Below are 25,808 nucleotides of genomic sequence, written 5' to 3'. Positions count from 1 at the left end.
GTTGAAAGTGTCAACACTTTTGAAAGTGTTACTTTAACACTCGTGTGGTGGTAACCATATACACTGACAAAGTGTTAAATTTAACTCTATTGGTGTTAAATTTCCGATTTCAAATTTGTAGTGATGAGTCAAAGAGTAAATTGTCACTTCCTGATACACTGGCACTAAATATCACTAAGAAAAGTAGTTGAAGCCACTGAATATAAAAATGTTCTTATATGATAAATTAACAAGCAGATGAAACACAATAAATGTTGTCATTGCTTTTGGAGCTGGATGCCTGCTGTTTGGGAACGCAGTCGTGTAAGACAATTATACAGAAATACTTTGATGACAGACTTTGCTCAGGCATTTCAGAACGACCATAACAACATTTTTATGTGCATTTTTAGGACTTATGTGCATCTTTTTTTATGTGATATTCTAAAATGCACATAAAATAGGTGGATGGAAACAGCTATTAAAATAAAATTATTTTTGAAAATCTTTATTTATTTTTTTTGCATTGAAGTGTACAGAATAAAAATTAATTTAAATATAATATAGTTGTATGTAATGCAGAATATTTACTTTAGTCCCAAGTTTTTTTTATCATTTTAATTAAAAATCAAGTTGAATTTTTGAACTTTCATAGTAAAAAGGTTTGTGCATTTAATTCCTTTTTTTTTTTTTTTTTACCAAGTTTTATAGTCTATGTATTACCTTTGTAACTTTGGTTGTGTCATTCCCAGTTTTGGAAAGATGGTAAGTGGGATGTACATGGAAGAGCTTGTGAGACTCATTTAGCTGAAGATGGCCAAAAAGGGTCTACTTTTTCATAACCAAGTATCTGATGCTCTTGGAAACAAGGGAACTTTACAGGACTCCAGAGGTAAACTACCTACTTATAGCAATAATGTTGAAAACAGTATATTTTTGTGACTTTTTTTGTGAGTTACCATTTATTTTTAGCACTACAATAATGATTGACTGCACTTGGCTACATTCTCCAAAAAGTTTGTCCTATTTAGGTTTAAGGAGATGCAGACTAAGCAGACTATATATTTTATATCATTTTACTATTTTGATTTAATTTGTATATTCAGTGGGAAACAATAGAGGTGATGTTGTGAATGTCATTGAATGTTGTTACTTTCACAGAAAGAGGGAAGTATCTTGCCTTGGATCTTGGCGGAATCAGTTTCCACGTGTAGGTGTTTAAGATTCGGTATGCGAAATTCAGTCCGAAATTCAGTCAGGATGTATAACAAGATTTAAGCCATTCCATCGGAGATCATGCAGGGAACAGGAGACGAGGTGAAACACTATCAATAAATAAAATTTTTTAGTCTAAATGAATACATTAGTATGTACTGTGTAAGGTCAAAAATTAACTTTTATATTTTATATATATATATATTTATATATATTAATATATATATTTTATTTCAGTTGTTTGACCACATAGTTCAGTGCATCTCAGATTTCTTGGGACTATATGGGGATGAAGAACACTTGTCTGCCACTTGGTTTCACCTTCTCTTTCCCATGCAATAAGACAGGTATTGATAAGGTAAAAAGGACTTTGGGATATCAGAGGTCACTTCAATTGTCAATATGATTCTCATAACAAGGCTTGTTAAAGCACACAGACAAATGCTACTCTCAATTGATCATCCTTGTCATCCACTTGTTTAGGGAGACCTGGTCTCTTGAACAAAAGGCTTCAAAGCAACAGATTGCGAGGGGTATGATGTTGTTGATATGCTGAGAGAAACCATTAAAATGTCAGGGGAAGAAAACATCCAAGTTTTTGCACATGACATGCTCATTCACTTACAAAGAAGCACAACTATCTTTCATGTTAATAATCTTCATAATCAGACTTCATCAAACGCTTATTTTTTCATAAATAATTATAATGTAGCCTATAAGTCTTTGATTTGAATGAGCGGTTCTGTGTGTGTTTTTTGTGTGTGCTACTGGTGTTTATAGTGGTCATGATTAAATTTCTTCTTTCGGGAATTTAACCTTGAAATTGTTGCTACAGTGAATGACACAGTTGGCACAATGATGACGTGTGCATATGAAGACCCTAAATGTCAGATTGGTCTTATTGCTGGTATGTATTAATGTGGTGTTTCATAATAACCCGTGCTGCATAATAACCGACAACCTCCCTGCTGATTATAAACCAACAAACACAAAGATTATTGTATGCAGCATGTCAACACCTTTATGATTCTTAACTCCGCAGGAACAGGAAGCAATGCGTGTTTCACAGAGGAGAGAAAGAACATTGAGTTTGTGGAGGGCGATGAAGGGCAGATGTGCGTGAATACTGAGTGGGGAGGATTTGGAGAAAATTATAATATTGGGGACATCCAGACTAGATATGACAGAGAAGTAGATGGAAGCTCACTCAATCCAGGAAAACAAAGGTAAAGATAACCATTTAATATGGCATTATTTTCCATTGTTTATTTAAACAGTTGTGCAAGTGCAATCAAAGTTTTGTATTTGTCCACATGGAGGCAGTATATGATCAGGATTTCATTCAGGAAGCATGAAAACAGTGTTAGCAACCTGTTGTAATGCACTTAGCCTTTTTATTGGCAAGTGGCAATAAAATAGTAGGCCTATTTAATTACTACTTCTACTTCTACTACTATTTTTATTAATTTAAAGTTTTTAAAATATATACAAATTATCAGGTTTTCTAAATATAATCTGAGATTATCCTCTCATTTCCAGGTTCGAAAATAAGACCAGTGGAATGTATTTGGGAGAGACTGTAAGGCAGATCCTCACTGATCTCACAAAGCGTGGTCTTCTGTTTTGAGACTGGAGACCAAAGGCATTTTTGAGACCAAGTTCCTCTCATAGATTGAGAGGTACAGTAGCCTGACCTCAGCTCCCTAAATATTTTGGCATATACTTTATATTTGTTGATGTTGTTTAGCCTATCAGGGATCTGGAGGGAGGACTCAAATGCAGAGTGAGTGTTAAAAGATTTATTAGACTTTTAGACAAGACAAGAGATGGTTAGGAGAGGAGTGAACAGTCCAAACACTAGGTAGGGAAAGACTTTAAAACGGGCAGGCCTGGGTGAACGGTCGCAGAGTCCAATCCAGGATGGCAGAAGCAGCGGTCTGCCAGAAAAGGACAGGACTAGAAAAGGCACTAACAAGAAACTCAATACAAGCAATTTGGCAGGGATTACTCCATTTAATAAAAGGTGAGCCAGGCTAGCAAACAGAGAGACAAGCAAAAACACTAGTTAGGACCACGAGCTGACAACACAAGGGGGAAAATGAATGACCATAAAAATGTGAAGAGACCACGAGGAACAGATGGGAACACTCAGACAAACAAGGAGAGCAGAGAGGGACATGATATTACTGTGCTTGATTGGCCAGGTATTATGTACAGTACCTGCATGTTATTGGTCAAACTACTTTGAATGTTTTAGGCAATATAGAAATCCCGGCAAGGAAGTGTCCTGGGAAAATGGCTCGTATGGTCACCCTAGATAAGTAACACCTGACAACCAATACAGAGGAGCTGAAGGCCACTATCAAAGCAACCTGGGCTTCAATAACACCTCAGCAGTGCCACAGGCTGATCGCCTCCATGCCACGCCACATTAAAGCAGTAATTCATACAAAAGGAGCCCCAACCAAGTATTGAATGCATTATTAAACCTGCTTTGGAGTTCTTGAACATTTCTGTTTTGTAAATCTTTTTTTTTTTTTTTTTTTTTGATTAATCTTTGAGAAAATATTATATAATATCTTTATATTTTTATATTATTTATATATATATATATATATATATATATATATATATATATATAAATATAAATTTTCTGAGCTACTGAATTATTTTTTCTTTCTAAGCTGTAAGTCATAACCATCAGAATAAAACTCTTGAAATATTCCAGGTTGTGTGCAATGAATCTAGAATATAAGAAAGTTAGTTTTTTTTAGTTATATTAAACAAACAAAAAAGAACATTTTCCATGATATTCAAATTTTTTTAGATGCTCCTGTATTTATTTTGACACATGCTTTGGCTTCTGTTATTTGCCTAGTGACCATTTTGGAAACAACTTAATGGTTGTTTCTTCCCTCTAGTGACCATTTGGCGCTACTGCAAGTGAGGTCTATTCTGCAGAGTCTGGGCTTGGACAGCACAATGACAGTATTATTGTAAATAAAGTGTGTGGGGCTGTTTCTCGCCGGGCTGCCCAGCTCTGTGAAGCAGGAATGGTTGCTGTTGTAGACAAAATCAGAGAGAACCGTGGGCTGGGTCATCTGGAGATTACTGTGGGAGTGGACAACATGATTTACAAGTTGCATCCACAGTAAGTAAAGATTAGTGGATCATCTTTACATTTACATTTGATTAGTATTTGATCCATATCTTAAACTGGACATGTCGCTTTTCGTGACAGCTTCTCCACGATCCTAAAGGGCACTGTCTGAGAGCTTGTGCCCAATTGTAAGGTGGATTTCATCCTATCAGAAGACGGCAGTGGGAAACATCAGTGGGCTGATATTTCGCATATGAAATTATATCGATTTTTTGCATTTAAAAATATGTGCCATCTGGTGATTTTAAATGAATTAATTAGTGCAATAAAGACTGCACTGATGTTCATAGTGTTCAGCATAGTTTTATTCTCACTGTGCACTGCCTCTTTGAAGGCTTTTTTTCTTTTGTTCAGACTCAGTGAGTGTTTTGCATGGCCAGCCAGAGTGAAAGGCTCACAGAGGCCAAACTAAAGTGGGCAGTGGATGTGTGCAGAGGAATGTCATGACACTATGTTGCTAGGTGATGGTGTCTGAGAAGCTTGGAGACTAAACAACCATATTAAATCAGGAACTGCTACTGCACTTTAAAAAATGTTTCTTTATTTGAGTAGTATATACAAATTAGAATCAAATTCAAAGTTTTTTTTTCTTGACTGTGGAAATGACTTTAATATTGTATTTTTAACTAAATATTTTTTTAAGGAACAGAAAGTCAAACTTTTCATTAAGTGTGAGTGAGTTGACCATGTTTATGATTTATATATATTATAAATTTTGAAGATCCAGGCCACATTCATTTTAATTCTATGGAAAAGAGTGAATAGTAGACTGCCATAATAAATTTTACTTTATTCAGCAAGGGTGCATTAAATTGGTCAAATCCGAAAATGACTGATACAAAATATTTCTATTGCAAATAACTGCTGTTCTTTTAAACATTACATTTAGCTAATAATCCTGAAAACAAAGAATCATGGTTTTCAACATTGGTAATAGTTATAAACCTTTCTTGAGCACCAAATCAGTACATTTGATGATCGTGTGACACTGAAGTAATGACACAGTAATGACACAAAAAATGTAGCTTTGCCATAAAGGAATAAATTAAATGTTTAAATATAATAAAATATAAAACAATAATTTAAAATTATAATAGTATCTCATGAAATCACAGTTTTAACTGCATTTTTCGACCAAATAAATGCAGCCTTGGTGAGCAAGAGACCTTTTTTTTCATATATAAAAAAATCTACCCCAAACATGTATGTTTAAGATTTATTTGACAGCTTATCAAAGTTTCAATAGATCTGTTTGGGATAAGATTAGCACATTTCCCTTTTGTGTTCACTAATTTGAGCTCTTAAGGGATTTAGCAAAGCAGTTCAACCAGGCCAGCTCCTGCTCACAAATCCCCATGAAGCAGGAAGGGAAAAGTTTACTCATCGTAATCCTCCCCGCTAATGCTAACTAGCTTGCCTGCTGAACAATAGTAGCTGAAGCTAGTAGCCATGCTCTTCAGCACGTCACCGTACCTGCATAGTGCTAGCATTGCATGCAGACATGCTCACTTTGTAAGAATACACTTTTTAGATTAGCGAACTCTGCTAAATTAAGTGCAATTGACACTTCTCTCTGGTAACACTGCCTGTAGTCTTGATAAAAATAACTGCATACTGTAGCATATGGTTCACCTCTTTAATTAAACTCGATACAAGGAACAATATTTAGCATTGTTTGTTATTTGTGTTTTATCAGTAAGTATCAAAAGTACAGGTTCAATAACAGTTCTTACAATAGCACTCTTCTCAATGCGGTGGCATTGTTGTTATGCAAGAGCATGTGTTTAATCCAACTTGATCTCAAGAAGCCAACTAGCCAACAGCTGACGGTGAGATTCTCTATCCTATTTTTTAAGAGTAACCCACCTGCCTTCATTTATGGAAAATGATAAGGTAACAAAAACTTCCTACATCCTTTGTCTGTTCAAATAGCTGTGTTTAGGAAACCAGGCTATCATTTTGTAGTGTTTAGTTCCTTATAAATGTCCTTTAAATTTCAGCAAAAGCCCTATGTTATTATAGAATTGGATTATACATTAAAGGGGGGGTGAAATGCTCGTTTTCACTCAATATCCTGTTAATCTTGAGTACCTATAGAGTAGTAATGCATCCTTCATAACTCCAAAAAGTCTTTAGTTTTATTATATTCATAAGAGAAAGATAGTCTGTACTGATTTTTCCCGGAAAAACACGACCGACTGGAGGCGTGACGTGTGGGCGGAGCTAAAGAATCACGAGCGCGAATAGGCTTTTGCGTTGAGAGACACACAGACCCATACTCGAAAAAAACTTTCCCAAACTTGTGACAAACCGGAAGGAGTATTTTTGGAACAGAAATACTCCTTCAAACGTACAACTTAATTTTTGAAACTTTGTCCATGTTTAGCATGGGAATCCAACTCTTTAACAGTGTAAAAAAAACTCAGTATGCATGAAATAGCATTTCAACCCCCCTTTAAGTCTATTTGTAATTTCAGCCATATACAAGTATGCAGTAAAATGTCAAATTATTTATCCAGGTCCACAGTGTAAATTCCTGTCATGACAATTATGGTAGGCCTAATGGATTTTATGTTCGTTTAAATCATGAGCATTTCTTGTCCCCTAGTAGAGGATTTGTGTTGCTCTGCCTCAGTAAACTACAGACATTTTGTGAGTTTATTCCGGTTTTTCTGGATATTCTGTTGAGGACATGGTGTAATTAGCCTACTTCTTACAGCATTTTAGAAAACCTTCTTTAAACAGAAATACTTTTTTTCACTAAAATGTCTATAATTATGCATCTCAAATTTATAGATCCACTGGACTGCCTTAAAGGGTTACTCCACCCAAAAATGAAAATTTTGTCATCATTCGCTTACCCGCATTTTCTTCCAAAGCTGTAAAAGCTTGTTCGTCTTAGTAACATAATTTAAGGTATTTTGAATGAAAACCGGGAGGCTTGTGACTGTCCCATAGACTGCCAAATAAATAACAGTGTCAAGGTCCAGGAAAGTATGAAAAGCTTTGTCAGGAATAGTTCATCTGCTATCAGTGGATCAACCGTAACATTATGAAGCATTGAGAATACTTTTTGTACATTAAGAAAACAAAAATAATGACTTTATTCAACAATTCCTCTGACAAAAACTACTCGTCGCTTCATAATGTTACGGTTGATTTACTGATGGCAGATGGACTATTTGTCCACTTCCACGGAATTTACAATTACCTATTAATTGTTAATTATTTAATATTAAACAGTGTTGCAGTCCTTTTCAGGAAATTAACAAGTGCATGTATCAAATTTCAATCATTATTTTTTCCACATAGTTCCTAAAAAATAATAATAATCATTTTGAAAGAATTAGATTCAATGATTTATGAAACTTGCTGCTTTTACTTATCCGGCTCAACCATTTCTCTTTATGAGGAATATTAAAAAGCATATCTGAAAATGAACCTGAATTCATATAAAACTGGTTAAGAACTGGCCAGTGTCCTTGAATAAAAAAAAAACTGACCTTGTCATGGTATGTGACCGCTCATTCATGCTTGAACATTTAGCTGTCAAGGGGTAAAGTAAGTCTACTGGGTAGGTTATTTGTGAAAATGTCAGACATTATGTTTCCATTGTTAGAGACACTAAGCAAACACAAACACTCCTAGAGCAGTGAGTAAATCAAACTTTATTTTTTGAAGAATATTCAAATTGATGTAATGCAAACAAATTATTTTAGAGCCTCGGTCACTTTTTAATGCTAATTAAATAACAAAATTACATGGTTATTCTGAGATAAGAAATTCACTTCCTTCACACTCACAGTGCTCTGAGTAAATCTGCCTTGAAGTGACATCTTTGCAAAACTATGCAAAGTACTCAACTGGCTGGACATTGTTCCCCTGTAAATGAGCTTTCAGGAATGAGATACATTTAAATGTGTTCCATAAAAGGTGACATTTCTTTGCCAGTATGATGCATGGCCTGCAGAATATGAACAGCACTGTTCTAGGAAACCTTATCTCACTTCGGGTCACCTTCAAGTATTATGATCATACATGGTGTTCAGAGTGTTCTATTTGCTGTAAAAGTTTTTGCACTGCCACTGTCTATGACTGAAAATACATTTCAGGGAAATCTTAAAATTGGTGTTGCGAGTGAATTGAAATGTCTCTCAGTATACTTAGGACTGAATATAGCCAATGTGTGTATTGTAATTAACAACAACAAAAAAAGACTGCTTTATAAAACTGTATTCCTCTACAATATAACCACATTTCAGTATAATAATATGCAAATATGTGCTGTAATATATGTTTAGATATATGAATGAATCAAATCCGTAATCTGTGATGCTTCTCGTGACGTGTCTCAGTGAAATTCGCTGTGATTGGCTCTGCTCAGAAAGAGGATGTTAGGCTCGCAGATTCACGTGCTTCGGAGAGGGGGAGGATGGGCGCAAGCATTGAAGCACGACCCACTGTAAGCTCATCTTGCCTGCGTTACCATCACCTCGTCCGCTTCCACGGAATTTACAATAACCCATTAATGTTAATTATTTAATATTAAACAGTGTTGCAGTCCTTTTCAGGAAATTAACAAATGGCTATTTTAGAGCCTCAGTCATTGTAATGAACATTTTAAATGACAAATAAATCACATAATGACATGGATATTGTAAGACAATATAATGAGTTAATTTTCTTTGCATTGTGTCATTATGTGTATTTTAGCACAACATGTCATGTGCATCCTCTCTTGTTTTCAAATGTAATTAATCCCCAGCTGAACACATATTTAAGGCCAGAACTTTCCAGACTGACCCCTAATGTAATTTTTACTATCCATTTGACCAAGCCCTTGCCGTCTACCCTTGAAATAATGTCACAAGAAGTCTCCTTTTTTTCCACCAGCGTTACACATTTATAACGGCCCTGTCTCTGAACAGGAAATATGGATATGTGCTGATATAACTTTAGCTATAGCATTACTCAGCAGTTTTGCTTCTCCACCCAAATCCAGCAACCTAACTACTTTTAAGATCTCAAACGTCTTTTAGTATATGACGCACTGAGAACGTGCACTATGTGCCGCCAAGGTAAATCCCCTATTTCCTTTACATTTAAAGTGGAAGAGAATGAGGAAGAAGGAAGACTGAAAAGACCTGAGCGGATAGAATGGAACATGGAGGTGGGATCTGAGGGGAAGAAGGAAGGAGAGCTGTCAGCTGTGCTCTGCCTCACAAGCCTGCCCATAAACTCAGCCAATAGGAGCAAAGTGAGGGGGCAGGGCTTCAGCCGTTCCCCATCCTAGCCTCTGCTGCATCTCATGCGAGCACATTATATGCAGCTTGACTTCCTAGGCCGGGCAGAGTCAGACATTGGCGTAACGCTGGGAGGGATCACTCCTACGTGCCGGCTTCACGTTTTCCACTTAACCCACGTTGCTTCTGGGCTCAAACTGTTCAGCCTGCCTCATTGGAAAGGATCGTAAGGCTTGTCCTTCTCTCTTCTGTTGCTTTTTCACCAAAGAGGTGAAGCAGGATGATAGCGGCACAGCTTTTGGCCTACTACTTCACTGAACTGAAGGATGACCAGGTCAAAAAGGTGAGTTGCATCATTTGTCCTTAACAAGTGCTGCTCAAAATTCGACCTTGCGAGCATTTGCTAGCTTTTCCAGATGCGTGACAGTAGGTGACACGGACCTGCGTTTTACAGCAGAGAGTCGTGAGATGTGCCTCATCTCACGTCCCTCCATCTGCAGCTTCTGCGTCACACGATGTGCGACGGCGAGGATGAGAGGCAAGGTATACGCTTGGAAATGACGACATTGCCAAAGGTTATAGGGTTCATGCTGCAATGTCCTTGAAAGCAGGATGTGGGGCATCATGGAGCAGCCATGAGGAGAGGAACTATTTTTTTTTTTTTTTGCGTGTGTGTGTGTCTATGTGTGAACGTGCTTATTGGGGAATACTTCTCTCGGTGGGGGAAGGTGGTCGTGAGCATCAACCCCCTCCCCCGAGTGTTGGGTTACAACAGCTGACTTATGGCGTGCCTTTGCCGGAGAGTTTTCACAGTGTTTGAATGCAGTTGTAGAGGGAGGGAAAGGCCTGTGTGTATGCACATGCATGTGTGTCTCACTTTGAGGATATGCACTCTATATATTTTAATTCGGTTAGTAAAAAAAAAAACGATTTTAAAATACCATTTTAAATGAAATTGTTAAATAGTTCTACCTTAACTGAATTACGAAGAAATATTTGAGAAATACTCTTATATTTTACAGATTATGATATTAATACATTTGCACAAAATTAATTAACTTGATATTCTTTTTGCCTCAAACTTTTGGAATTTAGAGTTTCATATGTGCCACTTTCTCAGGCAGTGTGCGACACGATTCGAAGTCATCATGGTTTGAATAAGTCAGATATTTTATAGGCCCCATTATTAATTTCCACAACAGTGTTATTTTAGCATTTTTAATATAGTATTACAGAATTTAGCATAATTTTTTTTTTAGCTTTTATTTTGATACTTTAATCGTTTTTAACTTATTTCAGTTAACTGCTAAGACAACATTTCTATTTTTGTTCGCTTTTAAAGTTTTTAAAGTATTTCATCAAATATTTAATTATTTTATTTCCGGTTTATTTCAATCTACAATTTTCAATCGTTTTAGTTAACACTAACAACAATGAACAGAAGCACATGAACACTTCAGAGTAAGAAGCAACCGTTGCATTGTGTAACGTGGTTACTATAACAACATGTAAGGCATGATAGACTGAAATGAAATCCATCCTGGGTGATTCAGTTGTGCACCTGCTACTCTCTCTTGATAAGAGTTTTATGACCCATAGATGCCATTCATATAATTTGATCATAAAAGTTACCTGTTGCTAATGTGACAGGAAGTTGGTGAATATGCGATTAAACCGTGGCGAAGCATGGTGTATATGACATAACAAATGACATAAACAAATCACACAGACAGATGAACATGTGAGTGCTCTTAGCACATTTAAAGATAAAGCCACCATTCTCTTCACCATCATTTAGACAGCCCTGGCAGCTTTCCAACTGATCTCATGTTTTTACGAGGAAGTTGGATGTTACTCATGCCAGTTATGCAGTGACCCATTTTACACACTCTCCTTGTGTTTTTTTTAACAAAACCAAACCAACAGCTTGAAAGATATTGTAGTAATAATGAAAATGGAGATTTTACTGGCATATACTGTTTCTTAAATGTGTGATATTTGTATAAAGTAATACATTTATCAAAATTAAAATTAGCATATGATTTGGGAGACTACTGTATACAGTATACAATTGATAAATATGTACTCACAAATACAATATTTAACAAATAATATAATGTATAATATAGTAAATATATTGGCATCCAGAATACTTGTTATTAATCTGTATATTGCATATTTATAAGCAACAAGTGTATCACAAAAATACAGAATGTATAGAAAAAAAATTCTAAATGGCATCATAAAACAAATTTTAGACTAAATCTCTCATGTGCTCAAGGAGCAGGTGCTTAGGTTTACAGTATTAATAAACTTTTGTTGCAGTGTAGCATCTTCCACTAGCCATTTTCCTGATGAATTTCGTCTGTGTTTATAAACGGCATTGCCCATATTTCTGGTATGTATGCATCTAGGCCACAGCCATATATTTCAAGGACACACTGACCTAACAACAGACAGGATACTTGACTGTATGCATCATGATCATCAACACTGATTACTAACAAACATCCGGGTGCTTTTGATATTATGGGGGCAAAGGGCACAATGTCATTCGTTTATTTTGTGTCCATTTGTGTAGATTGACAAATACTTGTACGCCATGCGGTTCTCTGATGAGACGCTGCACGAGATCATGGCCCGCTTCCGAAGGGAAATGGAGAACGGATTGGGACGAGATACCAACCCGACAGCTACCGTCAAGATGCTGCCTACCTTTGTAAGGTCCATTCCTGATGGATCAGGTGAGCATTTTTATGGCCATACATTGTAAATAAATGCCTTAAAAATCTTTTATCTGAAAAAAGAATCCTTAAGTAATTATAAAAGCTTGCTTAAGAAGTAGCTGAGAAAGGATACCATGTATAGAAATAAAAATCAGCCGGGCTTTCCTCATAAATTAGTGTCAAGCAAACTGTGGAGTCTGCAGTTGTGTCCATTAGGTCAAATCAGTCTCAAAAAGAAATGTCAGCTTTCTTCATTGTACTTCTTTTAAATGCTTTGACAAAAGAAAGAACAATAAGTTTGACCAAAATTTAGTTTTTTGAATCGAAGAGGTCAGATGCTTACAACTGAATTAATGCTTTAAGTGAATGCCCTCAGAAATACCTGAACCCTATCCGTGGAAAGCTGTTTGCAAGCTTTGAAGAAACCTAGTTTAACCAGTTTTTCTGCAAGTGTAGATTTCCCATTAAAACAAAAAATGCGGGCCGGGCCATCTGTTGGATTTTCATTTAACCATTTGTTTATTCCATTTTTAAGATGAATATTAAGTACTGCATGCCAGAGTTTCCTCATTTGCAAGAATATGCATCAAGGCTAATTCATTCTGGTTAGATTCTTTTAAATAGCTTTTCAATTAATAACATTTGCCTGCCTCCAAATGTATTTCAAATACAAATGTATTTTGCCAGGATGCTCTTGTAAAAGAGATTTTCAATCTCAATCTACTTTTCCTGGTTAAATAAAGGTTTTAAAAAAATGTAAATTAAATTTACTATGCAAACTTTCCATTGCATAGAATGGGGTGAAGCTACTACTGCATGCTCACAATACTGAATTGATTTCCCCGTGCCACAACACTTTAGGAGCTGCATTGACAATGTGCTCATGCCTTTCTACATGCCCTGCAGCATCCAACCATACGCACTAGGTTACATCACGGATTATATGAGCTGTAATCCCAGTCAGATTGGCATGTGAAAATTGATTTCAGTGCAATTTGTTAGCATCCCTGCTACGATGTGTTCTGCAAAGGCAGTTTCACTCTAGTTAATGATGGCAGATTTATTGCTCATGACATGTAGCAATAAAGTTTTTCAAAACAATTAGAACAACATGGACAAATCTGATTGATTGTGTATCAATATCAATAATCCATTCATCCATATATAGCAGAGTATACATGCATCAAGTCTAGAATACCTTATCAAGAGCAGCTCTCTAGTCCTAAGGTGCTGGGCATTACAGTATAAACAATTCAATATAGATTCTATTAACATCCCAATGATGAAATGCCTGAGTGTGTACAGTAAGTCTCTCTATATGAAAATGCCCACCAGCGACCACTTACCAGCATTTAAAACAAATGCATCCTTTGCATGTGTTATATAACAGATCGTCTGAGATACAGCGTTTGGGATGGTTTACATTTTGTGAATTGCACTTTACTTTACATTACCCTTTATATTTGTACTCCTCTCTTATTTAAATGATACACTTTTCCTGGAATGGCTTTAACGTGTTGTTAAATGATATATTACGTTTGCTACAGATCAATTCAGTCATTAATACATTACAAATGCATTCAGGTTGTTGAAACAGTGTTGTTATGTATCCTTTTCATGTGAATAACATTTTACTGTAATAACCTGCAACTCCAGTTAACTGACCTTCCCAGTTGACGCTGAGTTTACAGGATTAAATATATTCACACTCCCAGAGACACCTCATTTCCAACCTAGAAACAGAAGACTGCGGTGTTGCTTGGCAACAAGCAGTGCACATAATATAGACAATCTGGGCACGTCGAGGAGCCTCGAGATAAAAAAAAAGGAGCATTTCTGACCTAAAGCAAACATCTCTTGGTATTGATCTTTCTCTGTTCAATCTTTAGCATAAACAGACTTATTAATCACCATTTTACTGCATATATTTTCCAAAGAATCTGTTTGTAAGAATTCCTGTTTTCTCGGTAATTTGTGTCTGTCTTTGGCCAGCTCAGCACAAAATGCATTCCCGATAAAGCCACCTTGATCACGACCAAAATAAATGTTGATGCATTCTCACATTACAAGTATAGTTAAGTTTCTGGAGTGTTGTCATAAGGATAACAGTGGCAGTGTCCTTTAGGTAGCTTAATTAAGCAGCTTCCAGAAGGGGAATGTTCTAACTAGTTTAATATAACATGCTTTTAAGTATCATTAAAGGCATAGTTCACCTAAAAATGGCAATTCCTTCATCATTTACACATCCTCATGTCGCACTATGTCTTTAGGTTAACTTGTGAACTCTTGATAGTAGAAAAATATTTGTAATATTGATGATTTCTTTAATTCGCCTACAGAGAAGGGAGATTTCATTGCCCTGGATCTGGGCGGCTCTAATTTCCGTATTCTGCGAGTGAAAGTGTCTCATGAGAAGAAACAGACTGTGCAGATGGAAAGTCAGATATATGAGACTCCAGAAGACATAATCCACGGCAGCGGATCACGGGTACATGACCAATTCTTCATCCACCTGAAATCATAAATAACCTTTTTTTGTTGAATATAAAGTACAGACCAAAAGTTTGGACACACCTTCTCATTCAAAGAGTTTTCTTTATTTTCATGACTATGGAAATTGTAGATTCACACTGAAGGCATCAAAACTATGAATTAACACATGTGGAATTATATATGGAATTATATACATAACAAAAAAGTGTGAAACAACTGAAAATATGTCATATTCTAGGTTCTTCAAAGTAGCCACCTTTTGCTTTGATTACTGCTTCGCACACTCTTGGTGTTCTCTTGATGAGCTTCAAGAGGTAGTCACCTGAAATGGTCTTCCAACAGTCTTGAAGGAGTTCCCTCGAGAGATGCTTAGCACTTGTTGGCCCTTTTGCCTTCTGTCTGGGGTCCAGCTCACCCCTAAACCATCTCGATTGGGTTCAGGTCCGGTGACTGTTGAGGCCAGGTCATCTGGGGCAGCACCCCATCACTCTCCTTCTTGGTCAAATAGCCCTTGATGCCTTCAGTGTGACTCTACAATTTTCAGAGTCATGAAAATAAAGAAAACTCTTTGAATGAGAAGGTGTATCCAAACTTTGGTCTGTACTGTATATGTGAAATTAAGCATCTAAATGAATATCGTCATCTGAATAGCCAATATGTTTGTGTAAAAAATCAAAAATTGTGTCTTTAATATCACTTTTTTTTTTTTATACATTTGACAGTTTAAATGCAAAATTCTGTCATGAAACTCTAGCTGGTGCATGCTGAGGGGTCCTTAGTAAACTGATGATATTCACAGAGTTAAACTACTTGGCACAAGTTGATTGGTTTTTGTTGCATACACAGCCAACCTGTGTGCTGCTTTACATTTAAATGGCTAGTTATCATTTACAAAAGCAGTTCGCAGCACGCTTTCAGAGTTCCTCTGAAACCCTCCTCCTTCCCCAGCTCCACCTTTTATAGATCAACTATGGGTTATTACATATGCTATTGTGAGTATTTAAGATAGCAGTATGTCTTAAATGCAGTATGTCTTAAACAGTTCTGTATGAGCAGAAATTTAGTGGGAGCAGCATACCAGATCAATTCCACCAAAACCAAATACATTAATACATCTTATCCATTACCATGCTAAAATCTTCCAAGAGTTGTCATAATAGAAGTGGTGTTCTGGTCTTTTGTCTAAGCCATCCAGCTTTTGTCTACAATCTTAATTGTCTCCATTTTGTACATGTTCATTATTTCTTGCAGTTGTTTGAGCATGTTACAGAATGTCTTGGAGACTTCATGGAGAAACAAAAAATTAAAGACAAGAAGCTTCCCATGGGTTTCACATTCTCATTCCCTTGTGCACACTCCAAACTGGATGAGGTAACAGAACATGACTTTACAACATTTACATTTGATATATTTCTACTACTATGCGTCACAGATCCAGTTTACATAATTGAAATGTAGATTTTTTTTATTGAATCCTGCTTACAACTTATGACAATATGTTACTATTGTATTTCTACAGGCTGTTTTGCTAACATGGACAAAACGCTTCAAGGCCAGTGGGGTTGAGGGAATGGATGTTGTAAAGCTTCTAAATAAAGCCATCCAAAAACGTGGGGTGAGTGTAATAAAGTTATCTATTATTTTATGGATTGTATGCAGGTGGATAGCCATTTAGACTCTTTCCTGAAGGATTTATTGGTGTAATAATTCACTTACAGGACTATGATGCAGATATCATGGCGGTTGTCAATGATACTGTGGGAACTATGATGACCTGTGGCTTTGATGACCAGCGCTGTGAAGTCGGAATTATTATAGGTAAAAAATAAAATACTAATATCTCTCTATTTTATGAATTTTTTCAGACTCCTAAATGGACAACAAATGAGTTTAAAATTAGATTTGTAGAGTTGTAATGCCTGTTTGAATAATATAAATTAAAATCAGAAGAAATTTGCTCTCAGCAACATTGTAAAATTAACCTCCCTCCATGCACAGATAAATGATGAATACCATGAATATATTTGATATGCTAAATATGCTGAATTAAAGCTTCGGGATTTTTGACCATCTGCAATGGCTTAAGCTGCTGTGATCCCTCAGGTACCGGCACTAATGCATGTTACATGGAGGAGCTCAGACACATTGACCTGGTGGAGGGAGATGAAGGCAGGATGTGTATCAATACTGAATGGGGGGCTTTCGGAGATGATGGCACACTGGAGGATATCCGAACTGAGTTTGACAGGGAGATTGATCGTGGGTCCCTCAACCCCGGCAAGCAGTTGTAAGTCACAAAACTTTAAAAGCTCAAAACATATTAGCATATTTTGTGCAAATGTTTGAAGAGGTAAAGGTGAATGTTGACTGTTTTCAGGTTTGAGAAAATGGTCAGTGGGATGTACATGGGTGAGCTGGTAAGGCTGATCTTGGTTAAGATGGCTAAGGAAGGCCTACTGTTTGAGGGCCGCATCACCCCAGAGCTGCTTACAAAAGGAAAATTTGAAACCAAGCATGTTTCTGCAATTGAGAAGTGAGTTGTCCTTCATTTCATTCTGGTCATTATTAATTTTATAATTACCATAAATAAAATTCATTTAAGGTATATTAATGGAATCACTAGTAGACTGAAATTAAAGAAATGGTTCACCCTCAAGGCCATCTAAGGAGTAGATGAGTTTGTTTCTTCATCAAAACAGATTTGTAGAAATTACAGCACTTGCTCACCATTGGATCCTCTACAGGAGGGGTTCTCAAACCTCTCCATGAAGTACAGTACCCCCAGCACTGCACGTTTAGTATGTCTCTCTTTATCCCACACACCCACTTCAGGTCTTGCAGTCTCCACTAATGAGCTGGTGAGTTAAATCAGGTGTGATAATCTAGGGAGACATACAAAATGTGCAGGGCAAGGGGTACTCCACTGCTCTACAGTGTATGGGTGCCATCAGAACGAGAGTCCAAACAGCTGATAAAAACATTTATGTAATCCACATGACTCCATCAATCAACAGTCTAACTGACAATCAATTAACGCCTTATGTAAAGCTGTTTGTGAAATTTCCAACAAATCCAGCTGTTTGGACTGTTTCTGCTGGCACCCATTCACAGCAGGTGACTCGTTGGTGAGCAAATGGATGGCCTGTGGGGGGGAGGGGGGGGGGGCAGAGCTAGTTGAACTATTCCTTTAAAGCCAATAAAGGCTCTTTATGACTCAAAAAAAATCATGATATTTTAACCTTACAACAGTACCACTTCTTTCTTTAGGAGCAAAGAAGGACTTACCAAAGCCAAGGAGATTTTGACACGCTTGGGTGTAGAGCCATCTGAAGACGACTGCATTGCTGTGCAGCATGTTTGCGCTATTGTCTCTTTTCGCTCTGCAAATCTAATTGCTGCCACTCTGGGTGCAATCCTCACACGTCTCAAGGACAATAAGAACAGCCCGCGCCTCCGCACCACAGTGGGCATCGATGGTTCCCTGTACAAGATGCACCCACAGTGAGTATTACAGTACATTCAGATCATCAAATCAGACTATAATCAGACGAAAACATGACTTATCAGTAATAGTATGTACACGGCATGCTAAGCATTCTCAAAGGATTTTGGGAATACATCTGCGGGAGCATGTGACACCCTGAGTGCGCGCTGAACCCTCCTGAGGGCTCTTCAGACAAGGGCAAATTCTATGAATACGCATTGAATAGGTTTTCATAGGAGCAGCTGCGCCTCTTATTTGTTGAAACACTATACTCAATGACCTTATTTCTGGACACTACAGTAAGTTGAACCTTAAAAGCTCACAGAGAGATTAGTTGAAAGAGTAAAGTTGATTATTAAATTGGAATTATAATCACATAAATTTCTTTGCAATTCATTTCACCTATTTACAGCAATTTACAGGCCTCATTGAATGTCATAATAGACAGTCTTTAAATAAACTTGAAAGACATAGCAGTGCTCTGTACTGTGAATGAGATATAACTACAGGACAGTGTGTTGCACAAGAACGCTGTCCTTTAAATAAGCTGGAAACACGAAGCCTTAAAACGCTTAACTGTTCAAATAATGCTTTATTGACTTATTTCTTTTATTAAACAATGCTTTGGAATACTCGATTCCAACAGGTCAGTCTCTGCTTTATAAGTTCAATTCTAAGTATTCTAAGTAAAGGTTTACACATTAAAGCTTAAGGCTTGCATGTCATGTAGTTTAACCTCAACCACAAAGAGGGTTGGTGTATGAGCTCATCATAGTAGCATGAGGTCTGACCTTGAAGGCGATCAATCGCAATAGCAATGGGCTTGAGCACCCTTCACTATTCCTCCATGGCATCCATGAAGTTCTACTTCTTTGAATAATGGAAGTTGCAAGGCAGACAAGATTGCAGGAAGCTTCTCCCAAAGAGCCTACAGAGTATTGCCTTTTTGGCATCAGCGGTTGAAACCAAACTCTGTGTGTGTGTGTGGCACACCTGATGTAGGGCGGTAGAATTATGGCACACTGACATTTCTTTTTAAGAGGGTTTTCTAAAACTGGATGTTGCTGCAAGGGATCCACATCTGATGGCCTTTTTTCTTTTTCTTTTCTTCTTTTTTTGGTGCACAGCTGAAACTCTGCCCATTTAATATTGTCTGCATTATGCTCCTTACAAACTTATTGGAGGTCAAAGATAGCTGTTTCATGTTTGCATTAATCAAGTCATATCACCTTGGTGAATAAAAGCTCTTGCTTATACATTTCTTTTGATGCAAAAATAAATATTGATAGTGTGGGCAAGACACTACCTGGCTTGGAGGACGCAACACAATATCTTCATTTAAAAAATGATTGGCGCGACAAATTAAGCTTCTGTCACACTAGTGGTCATCATGATGAAGGATTCATTGGCATGCCACTAGGCAGTGAGTTCTGACAGTCTGTGTGTATCTGGCAGCTCCGAAATAGTTCAGTAACAACCCATATTTCACGAACACACACAAACATGTTTGTTTTTGTGAAAAGTGGGGACATCCCATAGGCGTAATGGTTTTTATACTGTACAAACTGTATATTCTATGGCCCTACACCAACCCTAACCCTCACAGGAAACTTTGTGCATTTTTACTTTCTCAAAAAATTCTGTATGGTTTATAAGCATTTTGAAAAATGGGGACATGGGTCATGTCCTCATAAGTCACCCTCTCCTTGTAATACCTGTGTCATACCCATGTCATTATACAAAGTTGTGTCCTGATATGTCACACACATACACGTGTAGGCCTTTAATTTGGTGTTTTAATTTTACCATCATTAATGATTTATCTCATCATAAATGGATTACCAACCCGCAATTAATCATAATGTTATTTTTTTTTATATAACTTTACACACTCGTCCGTGGATATAACTGCTATCCGCGCATAACTAGATATCACACTTCACTCTTTAGTAAATGAACAAGTTCTAGCGATTTGTCCAAATCGTTTTTCCTATGATGACATTCAGAGAATAATGTATGATAGTATATTTTACTAGATACTTTACCGTCAAGCGGTTTGACTGAGCCCAACAGCAGCTTCTTGATTTGCTTCTTCGGACCTTGTTCGATGCGCGTGCTGGATCCAACAGAATGTGTCACGTGATTTGTTTGTACCCAGACGGGAAAATGTGGCAGGTTAATTGATAGTCCTATATTATGCAGGGTGCATAAAGTTATTGCATGTAAGAATTAAACGACATATTTGAATAAGTATTTTAAATACTAATTAGTCTCTCATTCAAAACTGCATTTTATTTTTTTTTATTGTCCAGCACAATACAAATGAAAAAAAAAAAAAATTAGTAATTAAATAGCTTCGTATTTCAAATACATTTAATTAAAATACTGCCCATCTCTGGCAGCATTCAAGTAAAATTGTATCAAAACTAGAAGCCATTCAAACAAAAACGCATTCTTGTCCAAAACGCCTTGATACTTTTAAAAGAAAGGGTTGAATGAATCATTCAGTTAACCAGTCGCTTGTCGCCACCTACTGGCGAAAATGTAACCTACAGAAAGAGTCTCAATATTTCCCACCAGTGATATCATATACAGACTGACTATTAAATCCACATCCCCTGTTTCTGCCAGGTATGCCCGCCGGTTGCACAAAACTGTGCGTCGGCTGGTGCCGGAGTCTGATGTTCGCTTCTTGCTTTCTGAGAGTGGAAGTGGCAAAGGGGCTGCAATGGTAACTGCCTGGGCTTCCCGGCTGGCCGATCAGACACGTCAGATTGCTGAAACGCTGGCAGAGTTCCGGTTGACCAAAGAACAACTGCTGGAGGTGAAAAAAAGAATGAGAACTGAGATCCAGAATGGACTGGGCAAGAACACCCAAAGCACTGCCACCGTCAAGATGCTGCCCACTTATGTGCGGAGCACCCCAGATGGAACGGGTAAAAGATCTACAGCTATATAGCATATTTTCCTAAAAATAAGCAAAGAATCCTAGATGGTTAATGATCCCCCAGACATAATCTGCCATTCCTTCATTAAAAATGCAGTGTCATAATTACATTTAGCAAAATGCATTCATGCATCATGTCTAAAATCCTCTTGATCCTCTGCTACGAGTAAATGAAAATCTCTTTATCCCTGTTGAATTGCATCATAGTACAATCCCAGATTTACTCAATACAAGGCACATGACATTGTTCTGTTTCCCTTATGGTGATTTAAAATGTAGAGTTTTAATATGCAGCTCAGTTAAGAAATAGTGCATCCAAAATGTTTTCACCTTCCTAAAGAATATAAATTCTGAGCAAATGTGCTGAGAATTCAAAACCATCTGAATTAACAAAATGAGCAATAAAATTGAACAATGGCACAGGAACTTAATGCTATCTAACATCCTCTCATTCTTACCCTAATTTATAAATTTAGCATTTTTAAAATCATTTTTGTATGCTGCATTATTCATGACTGCTCTGTTTTTCTGTATTTTCTCATTTACATAGAAAATGGTGACTTTTTGGCTCTGGATCTTGGAGGTACAAACTTCAGGGTGCTTTTGGTAAAAATTCGGAGCGGCAAGAAACGAACTGTGGAGATGCATAATAAAATCTACGCCATTCCCATCGAAGTAATGCAAGGAACCGGAGAAGAGGTGTGTGGTCATTGTGACATATTTGCACCTCATTTAAATACTAGACTTGAACAAAAAGCATCTTTTATATAGTTGTACACAACCTAAAATATATGGCTAAAATAGCTTTCTATTCATCAGAGAATCCTGAAAAAATTTTGAATGTTAATTTTGATAATAATAAACAAAACCAGTCATAAGGGTACATTTTTGGAAACTGAGATTTATGCATCATCAGAAAGCTGAATAAATAAGCTTTCCACTGATACAGTTTTTTTATGATAGGATACTTTTTGTTCATGTAACTTATAAAATCTACAATCTTAGGGTGCAAAAAAAAAATCTAAATATCAAGAAAACTTCCTTTAAAGTTGTCTAAATTAAGTCATTAGCAATGCATATTACTAATCAAAAATGAAGTTTTTAAATGCTTATAGTAGGAAATTTCAACACTAAATTAATTGAATTGCTGTTCTTTACCACCTGCAGCTTTTTGATCACATTGTGTACTGCATATCTGACTTCCTGGACTATATGGGGATGAAGAACGGCCGCCTGCCTCTGGGCTTTACCTTTTCCTTCCCCTGCAGACAAACTAGTCTGGATGCGGTGAGCTGCCTGTTTGCTATTTCAGCTTCATTTGCTCATCTATTGAATGCAATCCTGATGATTTATCATGCTTTCATGAATACAGGGAATACTGGTAACTTGGACAAAGGGCTTTAGAGCCACAGACTGTGAAGGAGAAGATGTTGTTGGCCTCCTGAGAGATGCTATCAAAAGGAGAGAGGTGAGTTATGGCATACTGTCAGAAATGTGATAAGGTGATATGAGATTTTATGAAGTAATTCAATTTTAAATCTTGATCCTTGCGTGTGGGCTATATTATGTGCAGGAGTTTGACTTGGATGTTGTAGCCATAGTGAATGACACAGTGGGTACAATGATGACCTGTGCATATGAGGAACCCACGTGTGAGGTCGGGCTAATTGCAGGTAAATACAATACAATGTATTATAAATTATTATTCAATATATCAAATGTGACAAATAATAAAATCACACCTATACATTTTAAAGAGTCTTATATACACATTTGAGTTAAGAGAACATGCTAAGGTATCCGTATGTGTGATTTTAGGAACAGGTAGTAATGCCTGCTACATGGAGGAAATGCGAAACATTGAGACAGTGGATGGAGTAGACGGCAGGATGTGTGTGAACATGGAGTGGGGAGCATTTGGTGATAATGGCTGCCTGGATGACATCAGGACTCAATATGATAATGCAGTGGATGATCTCTCCCTCAATGCCGGCAAACAAAAGTGAGCCGTTTTACCCAGTCAAGTGTGAAGAAAAGAAAAATGTACAAATAAATTGATGCAAATGTTTTAACGTAAGAAAGCAAGTCTGGAAGAACTGGTCAGATGGGGAACCTACTGTTTGGACCATAATTTAAGAATGTAAATGTAGCATTATGGTGTGCACAAGAAACTTCCTTTAAAATCATATTAAAGTCTTATCAATCCATAACTTTGGAATGATGATGTATAATATATTTAAAAAATGTTTTGCATATTTGAGATCTGAAAATTGAAAGTGTTTTTTTTTTCACTTTTAGGTATGAGAAGATGTGCAGTGGGATGTACCTGGGTGAGATTGTACGGAACATCCTGATTGACTTGACAAAGCGTGGCTTCCTCTTCAGAGGACAGATCTCTGAGACCCTGAAGACCAGGGGCATCTTTGAAACGAAGTTCCTTTCCCAAATCGAGAGGTACTACTCAAATTGCATTGCCATATGTGTCACAAAAACCAGACAGAGTGAAATGCCTAAATATTTCAAATTGCTTAATGCTTGTTTCTTCCCTCTAGTGACCGTTTGGCGCTACTGCAGGTCAGGTCCATTCTGCAGCATCTGGGCTTGGACAGCACATGCGACGACAGCATCATCGTCAAGGAAGTGTGTGGAGCTGTTTCCCGTCGGGCTGCCCAGCTCTGTGGAGCAGGAATGGCCGCTGTTGTCGACAAAATCCGAGAGAACCGTGGTTTGGACCATCTGGATATCACCGTGGGGGTGGATGGCACTCTGTATAAGCTCCATCCACAGTTAGTACATGCAAAATGAATGTATTTTTGAGTGTATTTATGTTTTCAGTACATTTCCAAGTGAGGGGTGTAAATGTGGTATTTAACTTGTACCTTTCTTTTTCAGTTTCTCACGGATAATGCATCAGACTGTGAAGGAGCTCGCCCCCAAATGCAACGTCAACTTCCTGCTCTCAGAAGACGGAAGCGGGAAAGGCGCTGCTTTGATCACCGCCGTTGGGTGCCGCCTCCGCCAGCAAGAACAAAAGAGCTGAACCCAGCGTCGAAAAAGCTCTCAGCACCTTCTCTAGCGCTCTCGCAAAGCATATACATTTCCACTCGCAGCTGTGACTCAGCTGTCATCCACAACAATCCAGCACATGCTTCTGCTCATGCCCAGACCCCTATGCTTTGTATCTCACCTCTACATGTTTCCTGTCAGCCTTTCTCTGTGTTTGTCTTTGTGTGGTATTATTAGGGGTTGGCCCATCTGTGTCCACCCAAACTATATAAAGATGTAAGTTTGTTGTTAGAGTATTTATGGATGTATATCGGAAAAAAAGGGAAGAAATGTAAACACATTACAAACATTAAAGTTAAGATATTTGACCAAGCAAATGAAGATATTATTTATTTTATTTTTATATTTGATGGCAGACGTGACAGGAAATGGATACCTGAGGTGAAGAACGTATTTTGTTGCGATTATGCCCAGCTAATTCCAAACCTCTGCGTCTTGTCATTTGTCTGTGTGGCAATTTGTGATGTGAATATTGCGAAACATTTGAAGAATATACGCTAAACATAACAGCCTCCTCATTGGTCACGGTCCAAGTGAGGAAGACACAGACACAGCTGCCTTCCTAATAATTCCCTTATACTGGAACAAGCTAATTGCCTTTGCATTTCCACTTTCTCTGAAATAGTCTTAATCTCTCATTACCGAAGAATTTAGCGGATTGTATCTTGCGTATTGCTTTTGTCAGCTTTTTGCTGTGTGTGTATGCAGATCTGCGGGTTATCGATACTGATTCCCAGTAAATGTCCTTCTGTGTGCCCTGGCTGGTTATTTGTGAGTGATCCTGTGTAGTTGGTGTGAGTGAATCTGTAGTAGCTCAGAGATCTTCTGATGAACGCATGCCTTGTTTGGTAACTGAGTTCTGGCATCCACTGATTTTCTACTATTTCATAGTTGCACTATATAAATAGATATTCCCTGTTCCTGGGAAAACCTACATAGGAGAAAACCATAAAAATGTTTTGATCAACTCAATTTGTGTTCTGTGGTGTCCTTCGCATCTGCCCAAACACTGTGGCGGTTTTTTCTTTCATAATTTAGATCCTATGTGATTGTTTGTGCAATAAAATAAATTCCTATAATATTTACAGTGGGGGAAATATTTATTTGATCCATTTGAGCAGATTTTTATTTTGTCCACTTAAAAATAAATGAACGGTCTGTCATTGTTATGGTAGGTTTATTTTAACAGATAGAGACAGAATATCAACCAAAAGTAAAAATAAAACATAGAAAGGTTCAAATTTGATTTGCATTTCAGTGAGTAAAATAAGTATTTGATCCCCTACCAACGAGCAAGAGTTCTGGCTCCCCCAGATTGGTTATGTGCCTATGTGTAACACAGATTAGTCCTGTCACTTTAAGAAGTTATTCCTAATGTCAGATGGTTAGGTGTATAAGACACCTGTCCACACAATCTGTATCTTCAATTCCAACCTCTCTCACCACCATGAGCAAGACCAAAGAGCTGTCAAATGATGTCAGAGACAAGACTGTA

General features: G+C 37.3%; 1 protein-coding gene and 1 pseudogene across 1 annotated transcript; both read left to right on the top strand.

Annotated features, from left to right (window-relative positions):
- The first annotated feature begins 792 nt into the window (after positions 1–792).
- Positions 793–4,641, top strand: LOC127970482 (hexokinase HKDC1-like; annotated as a pseudogene).
- Positions 4,642–9,666: 5,025 nt separating this feature from the next.
- On the top strand, positions 9,667–25,394 carry LOC127970613 (hexokinase-1). Its single transcript, XM_052573261.1, has 18 exons — positions 9,667–9,940; positions 12,179–12,341; positions 14,663–14,811; positions 16,068–16,187; positions 16,336–16,431; positions 16,535–16,634; positions 16,920–17,103; positions 17,194–17,349; positions 18,084–18,317; positions 20,932–21,236; positions 21,798–21,946; positions 22,415–22,534; positions 22,620–22,715; positions 22,821–22,920; positions 23,066–23,249; positions 23,546–23,701; positions 23,800–24,033; positions 24,140–25,394. Exons 1-18 carry the CDS (start codon positions 9,878–9,880, stop codon positions 24,285–24,287), a joined length of 2,757 nt encoding a protein of 918 aa, XP_052429221.1. The 5' UTR covers positions 9,667–9,877; the 3' UTR covers positions 24,288–25,394.
- Positions 25,395–25,808: the final 414 nt, after the last annotated feature.

This window comes from Carassius gibelio, chromosome B13 (genome assembly GCF_023724105.1).
Source record: "Carassius gibelio isolate Cgi1373 ecotype wild population from Czech Republic chromosome B13, carGib1.2-hapl.c, whole genome shotgun sequence".
NCBI classification, from domain to species: Eukaryota; Metazoa; Chordata; class Actinopteri; order Cypriniformes; family Cyprinidae; genus Carassius; species Carassius gibelio.
This window is presented reverse-complemented; position numbering and strand designations above follow the sequence as displayed.

Coding starts and splice junctions, on each gene's coding strand:
- LOC127970613 (XM_052573261.1), top strand. CDS start 9,878: ATGATAGCGGCACAGCTTTTGGCCTACTACTTCACTGAACTGAAGGAT. Junction 14,812..16,067: donor TCCACGGCAGCGGATCACGG/GTACATGACCAA, acceptor TATTTCTTGCAG/TTGTTTGAGCATGTTACAGA. Junction 18,318..20,931: donor CTGTACAAGATGCACCCACA/GTGAGTATTACA, acceptor TGTTTCTGCCAG/GTATGCCCGCCGGTTGCACA.